This window comes from Tigriopus californicus, chromosome 5, assembly GCF_007210705.1.
Source record: "Tigriopus californicus strain San Diego chromosome 5, Tcal_SD_v2.1, whole genome shotgun sequence".
Taxonomy (NCBI): domain Eukaryota; kingdom Metazoa; phylum Arthropoda; class Copepoda; order Harpacticoida; family Harpacticidae; genus Tigriopus; species Tigriopus californicus.
This window is the reverse complement of record NC_081444.1, coordinates 12,249,689-12,257,013: the sequence shown is the minus strand read 5'-3', so window position 1 is coordinate 12,257,013 and position 7,325 is coordinate 12,249,689. Positions and strand designations below refer to the sequence as shown.

Genomic DNA, 7,325 nt, shown 5'->3' with positions numbered 1-7,325 from the left:
GATCCTATCACCGTTCTTGATTTAGAATGTCGGTCTAAAGGGGGTGCCAGTGAGGAACGGGGTTAATAAAGAGTCCCGAGAGCACATTGCAAATTTTCAAGAGCTGATGATTTGAATTGGTCGGAGTTTATAGCAAAAACACGAAATCACTAAGGCTAACCAGAGCATATGGCTCGAGCCTTTGATTTGAAGTCCTTTAATGGTAAATGCCACGATCAAGTCTCCTTTCTAGGTTTAGCTTTTCACGGGCTAATTGTTTTTACTTTTGGTTTTGGGTTGCTAGGGTCAGAAGAGTGAGCCTCGCCCTGCCAGCGAAGTCAGCCGTCACATCATCAACTCCCAAATTCCATTTGGCAAATTCATGTCCGATATCAGTTTTTGGTTTTTCGTCTGTGGGTGTGGTTACCTCTCTCACTCCATGAAACTCCAACATTTCTCCACTCTAATTGTTACAAAAATCTCATACCCCGTAATGTGATTCTTCTATTTGTTCAGAGAATAAGTGTATATGATCTCTGTTGACGAATAGAGGACGAGTGACGAACTTCCTCCATTTCAGACATGAATGATAGTCGTGCGCTTTCTAAACCAAATTGTAATATTCAACAGACCATTTTTAGGTAGGAGATCGCATTGACTTGTGGACCACATTTAACTCTAAAAAGTATGCCAGAAGCTTAACGGATTTCAAAGTGCTATTTTCTCTTCAATTGATCGGGTCAAGTAATCGTTTCTTTAAAAAACCGAGACTCCATGGATGGCATCAAAGGCATGCGTAACAAGACGTTCCATCAACACACCGTACGGTATATTCAACATTTCATAGACTTGCGCTGGAGCCCAATGTGTGGAATAATCGAATCATCCCCGAGGTCGCCAAGACCACGGTTTGGCGAATAACATTTCCACTTCCTCTAAGGGCTTGTTTTTAGTTTCTGGTAGGATCAAGAAAAACATAACCAAACCCAAGGAGGCAACACCGGTATATAAGTAAAAAGCTCCCTAAACAAAATACGAATCAAGATAGAGCCAGCTTTGACATGTAACAATGTTTTGGACTAACCTCTTTGGTAATAGCTTCGGTGAGACTCAAAAAAGTCATGGAAATGATCAGATTCAACAGCCAATTGAACGCTGTCGCAATGGAGTTGGCCGTGCTCCTCGCCCACAAAGGATATATCTCCGAATTAATTGTCCAAGGCATTGGGCCCATGCCTGGAGCAAAGAAGAACAGATAGGAACACAAACCGAGAACTGTCAGCCAAGCCACATTGGATGGGCAATAGTCGGGAGCAAACAGGATGTAATCCAATGAAGGTTGATTGGCTGACGAACATCGGCCGTGGGCAGAGAAATCGGGGGCCTCAGGCTCAATGGTCAAACACGATCCGTTGATAACACTTCCTTGACTTGGGTCATCTAAATAACAAAATCCGCATAGCTTTTGATTGGTACAGGAACCACAGGTTTGGAAATCACTACAAGCATCTTCGGCTATGTTTGGATTTAGAAATGTGATCTCAGGGCTGTAGATGTTGGAGAGTTGGAACCCGACGCCCAGGAACGCCAAGGATACGACAACTCCTAAAAGTGACACAAGAACCAGTTTTCGTCGACCCATTCGCTCAACCAAGAAAAGACCGATGAAAGTGCAAAGGAAGTTGATGGAGGCCACTCCAGCGCTAATCCAAATGGCTTGGGAATTGTTCGAAAATCCGGCCATGGACAATATCTTGGCAGAATAGTACATGACCGTGTTGATGCCAGCAATTTGCTGAAACATTTGAAGCAAGCAACCCAGGATCAGGGCCCTGCGAGCAGTTGGGGTGATGAAAATCTAAAAGCATAGGTCATGTTTTAGCCCCAAATTTTGGCACTTTCTGTCTTCAGCCATTTGAAAAGAAATAACTTATTTGAAAAAAAAGTGTCCTAATGTCAAGTTTTTGTAATGCCTATAAAGTAAATTTACTTGAACTATAATTGTGCAAATTTTCTAGCTGTAATAATGTTTACATAGTTATGAATACAATGAACAGGAACTCAAGAAGAATGGAATTTAGAAATAAGAGGTGAAATGGGCGTCAAAAATAAGGTTAGATTCGACGAATAACCGGAATATTTTTAAGAATTATATTGCAATACCATTAACCATCAACGTAACCTCATACGGATACCAATGCTTATTCATATAGCTGTAAAAAAGTCGAAAAGCCTTTTTAACACTTTTCCCGAGTTTTTATGGTCTATTCGACTTTTTCCAGTTTTTTTGTCGTTTTCACACATTTTGTCCATGGAGTAAGGAGATGGCCCAACAAAGCTCAAAGCTGCATGGCGTAGAACTGCAGTTACGGGTCGAACAAAAAGCTTTGCACAGGTACCTAACCATTTCTCGCTCTCCATTTCTGAGGTATTGAAGCCTACTCTCCAAAAACACTTGAACCTGATATTGATGGAAAGTTTTACATAAGCATTAATAAATGAAAGTAATTTGCTGGCAATTTCTTCAGGTTGGCCAGATTGACAAGAAGACCATTCGATTTTGGAAGTCTTAGGAAAGAAATTTCAATCTTATTTTTTCGTCTTGATTTTTCATTGGCTAAATAATTCGCTACCTTTTTGGGCCCGTTGTGGTTTACTTAATGTCCAGAGGTTTGAAATTGGCAATCTAGCTTCTTATACCTAAAACTCTAAAATTGTACCACTCAGTGCTTGTTTTCCGCATATTTTATCGACTATTTTCCCAACTATTTCCCCATTTGTCCCAGCTTGTTTAGGCATTATTTTGCAAAAATTAATGGACTATTTTTTGCAACTCTACTTATTAGTGAAGCAATTGTCGCGGATATGACCTGGGTTTAAACTTTTAGTGCACAAATGGCTACATCAAGGCCAGTAGGAGTTCAAGGAGGATTTAAATGAGAAGGAAGAAAATCAGGTTTTGGCAAAGTGAAAAAGAAACTATACAGTAATCCAGGAAAACATTGATTTCCTGTTATTAAAAGGGAGGTCTAAAAATTGTGACGCTACTCAAATATCAAACTCACTCGATCGGAGGTCCAACCGAGTGTAAGGGCGGCTTTACACTACGGTAGAAAATCAGGATTGAATCCGGTGTGAGGATGGAAAGAGGACTGGTGCTGGGGCGAGTTTTTCGCAATATGAGTCTTTTTGTTCGACTTCAGTACAGTGAAAGACGGGAGTCGCCCAAGCACTAGTCCTACTTCTATCCTCAAACCGGATTCAATCAAGGGTTTTCCATCCAAGCGTAAAGCCGCCCTAAGTTCGTCATTGGATACACCACTTTTCAGACGAATGGATACAAGTATCTCATATCGAAGACAAAATGTTGCATTTCAAAAGTTTTTGACTCAGATTCAGGCTAGGTTGAAAAAAACTTCCTTGACTTTCAACTTTTATCAACTTTGATTGAAATTATTGAAAAAAAAAACAATTCAATTACATTTACACGACATAACGGACAAGAAGTAGAAATACATCAATATTCGGGGGCACATTTTCAACATTAATTTTAAAGATGGGTCATCATTTTCCAACAAAAAAGGGAAAATGCTACCATAATCTATAAGTTGAAAATTACAATTACTTATTTCTAAATGTATAGTGTTGCATGATGTTATTATTACCGATATTGATGTTATCAATTACCGTTTAGTCTACTCTGGCTTCAAATGCCATTAATTGATAGTACAACTCCTTGGAGTTGCATTTTCAATTAAACTTTTACAAATGAATTTATAATCAGGGGTGTGCAAATACCGATCATAGATTCTCCATGTCACAAAAGGGAGCCCAAATGTCGAGAAACAACAATTTTCGAATGGCTAGGAATGACATTTCCAGTAATTGGAAGGAAGACCGCGCAAGACCAACCATAAAATTGAGCCATTCTCAGGGCTCGTGCCGTATTGGTGTTTCACAAATGCCGAGCTCTGCTTTTTTCGCTTAAACCGGCTGTAAGTGCAGTCTCACTCACCTGTTTAATAACCCTTAACGTGTTCAATGCCGCGAATCGCTTCTCCTCCTCCACTGCACGAATAATTTCTTCGAATTCGGCCTCCATGAAGTCAGGATCACGAAGATCATTTCGGATGGTCTCCAAAACCAAACGACCTTTTTCGGTCTGCCCTTGGGCCAAGAGCCAACGCGGAGACTCGGGCATGAAGGCAAATCCAATCAACTGGATCACAGCTGGAACTCCCGAGAGTCCCAACATGTACTTCCATCCGTCATACTCCATGGTTGAAAAGGCTCCGCAGACACAAGAAGCAATGAATTGACCACCGGTGATACAAAGTACATTGCAAGAGACGAGAAATCCTGCGAAAAATCGCTCAAGTCTAATGGTGCTCCAAGAGATCCAAAACCTGATAAATGGAACCTGTACAGGTAGGTACTCACCTCGTAGATTCGATGGAGCCGATTCTGAAATGTAGATTGGGACAGACATGGATGCTAATCCAATACCTGCACCCACGATGATTCGACCCACCAAGAGGACCTCTCGGGAATTGGCTATGCCCATAACCAATGCTCCCACGGTGAAGATTCCACTAGACAATAAAATCACGGGCTTGCGCCCCCATCGCTCGCATAATGGGCCTCCTATTAGCGAACACAAAAGTGCTGCTCCAACCTGAGGAATGTAGGACAGCAAAAGTTGAGGCAATAATTTTGAGCACGTTTCTAATGTTTTACCGTGGCCGAGACGATTAGTTCCTTCCATAACGTGGTCGGATGAATGCGAGGATCCTCCTCAATGAGAAGCATTGCTCCGGAGATGACACCTTTAATTTGACAATTAAAAATAACATGAAATTTATGAAATCTGTTGCTCCAAATCTCACAATCGATAAGCAAATAACATTACATTTGTTGTTTTCTGAATGTAATAAATAGTCTGAAATTAGCTCTCAGCAATATTGAAGCCGTACTTTGCTTTGAACAAACCTCGTTATTTTTGCAATGTTGCCCAATTTACATGTCCTCATGGTAAAAGGCTCCTCAATCAAAGGCAGTTGTCTAAAACACATGATTTGGAGGGAAATTGCCAAGTAATTTGCTGACAGGCAATCATCTTTTGCTTGAGTATGCAACACAAAACTACCCAAGTTTCAACAGTTCCAGGGCTTATCTGTATACAAGTTACCTATTGAAAATTTTGTATCACACAGGCTTGCAGCATCGTGTTTTTATATCACATCCATGTACAGCAAAAGAAAGCTATGACTTTCAGCTTCAAGTTAAAATTTGGTTTTTGTGATTGTGGTCTATTATTTGCCATCCAGAACAAAAACCACGAGATTGGTACAATCCTCCTCCACGCGGGGAGGACATACCGGGCGAAGAGGTTGAGCTTGCTCATATTCAGCGCCAGCTCATAAAATTAGTTGTGTTCAAACACGCCTCAAATCTAGACAAGATCTTAATGGGACCAAACCAAGTGGTTGACCCCGGACAGTGAGACTACTGCAATTAAGAGGCAGATATCCTTAAATCTCAAGAGGTTCCTCCAACAAGCTGCCGCATGTACCACATCAATCCAGACAACAATTGCCCGTATCGTTTAAGATTCGGGATGGACAGACCACCGAGAAGCGTACGGTGCCCCCTTTAAACGACCAAGTTGAGGGAAACCCACTTTATCCCTTCCAATGTCGTACCATAACAGCGCTTTAGCCCACACATCGGCTTCAAATCCGGATTGTTTTACAGACTCTAGAACGTGAGCCCCTCCTTAAGCTTAAAATTGGTGCCCCTTGACAAACGGATTTGGCTACGTATCAACCAACTGGCTTGTTAGATCCGCACTGAGTGTTTAAAAGAGATGGTCCGCAATTTGTACCTAACCTGTGCATTGTGCCGAACATCCAGCCAGGGTTTTTGCTTACCAAAGGGGTTAATGACGAATAAAACATGTCATCGAGTAAGCTAAGGGAGTAACATAAAGAATGAAATCCAAAATCAACGGTGAAACACAAAAGTTACGCCACGTATAAGACAGAAAATTCATATGGGCCAATCTTGTTGGGACACCCGGTATATGAATTGAAAACAAAATAAAATAAGATAAATAACTCTTTCACTTTGAAGTGCTTGGGATCCCATTCCCAGTAACGGTAAAGAAGACCAATATGATGATAATATTTAAAAAAAAACACTTAAAAGCAAAACGAATCTTTTTCGATTTTACTCCTATTGATCATGTGAGAGTCTTTCCTCTTTTGCAAATGTTATCCTGATCACTATCATGGCAAAACACATTGGATTGGCGAGAAATGTTTAAGATATTGCATTTATGAGGCAATTTCATATCAGTTTTAGGAAAAGTAACTGTCATGTGTAACGTCTCTACATTTTTGACGAGGAATGTTTGCATCATGAATTTCTTATTTTTGGCAAAGGAACTAGAACTGCAATCTGTTCCTTTTCACTGAGGAATTACAAAAGAGTTGTGTGACTAACAAGGAACGAAAACAAATTGCATGTGTAATAGTTAATGATTACCTGTATCATATCCAAAGAGGAACCCACCAATGCCAGATAAGAAGGTTAACGCGAAAAGTCGAATATTTACCATAACAATGATGCGAACAAATAATCTAGACACTGTTATGTTTTGTAAAAGTACAACGATGTCCACGTAATAGATAATGAATGCTCTTATCATGTCTTTCGTTTAATCACTTGCTTAGATCCCAAGTTTTGTTGCCTGTACAGATTAGGTTAATTGAAATCGTTTTGTTACAAATCTATTGCATGTTCAATCCGTTGGAGGCCGGACAAATCTGTCATCCAACTAGACCAAAAAACCCATTAATACCTTCTCATTAGTACAATCATTATCATTATTATTATAGAAAACCAATTAACTAGAATGCTTAAGCTCAACAGGAGTGGTATTAGATGAGCATGCTCCCAGGTCAACTGACTGTGGGTGGCGTGGGTGGCAAGGGCAGCGATGGGAAAAAACAAGATTGATCGAATTTCTGCCACTTTCTTCCACAAATGGCATACAATGGCAGAAAATGGCAAAAATGGCACAACATGGCAGAAAGTGGCAAAGAAAGGCAGAAATTGCTAGAAGGCAGTCATAAATGGCCACCGGAGGTTAAAATCCGATCTTGATTCCAACAGGTGTCAAAGACAAGAAAGATCACATGATTTGGATAACTGGTTTATGTGTCCGTTGCTAAAGACAAATTGATATAGCTTTGGCTGAAATGCAAAATGTTCCACGAATATTGATATTTATACAGTTTGATGGTTTGATTGAACTGATAACAGTATCCATAGATTGCTGGCAG

The 7,325-nt window shown here is 40.3% G+C and overlaps 1 protein-coding gene across 2 annotated transcripts; it reads right to left on the bottom strand.

Moving 5' to 3' along the window:
- Positions 1-360: 360 nt before the first annotated feature.
- LOC131881117 (proton myo-inositol cotransporter-like) lies at positions 361-6,668 on the bottom strand. 2 transcript variants are annotated; one of them, XM_059227889.1, is made up of 6 exons: positions 6,526-6,668; positions 4,717-4,805; positions 4,420-4,654; positions 3,995-4,338; positions 1,064-1,774; positions 361-1,002 (listed from the first exon to the last, which is right to left on the bottom strand). In XM_059227889.1, the coding sequence occupies exons 1-6, from the start codon at positions 6,596-6,598 to the stop codon at positions 862-864; spliced, it is 1,593 nt and encodes a 530-aa protein (XP_059083872.1). In that variant the 5' UTR covers positions 6,599-6,668; the 3' UTR covers positions 361-861. The 2 variants fall into 2 exon arrangements, with proteins under 2 accessions (XP_059083872.1, XP_059083871.1); XM_059227888.1 differs by having other exon boundaries at positions 364-1,002; positions 1,064-1,837.
- Positions 6,669-7,325: the final 657 nt, after the last annotated feature.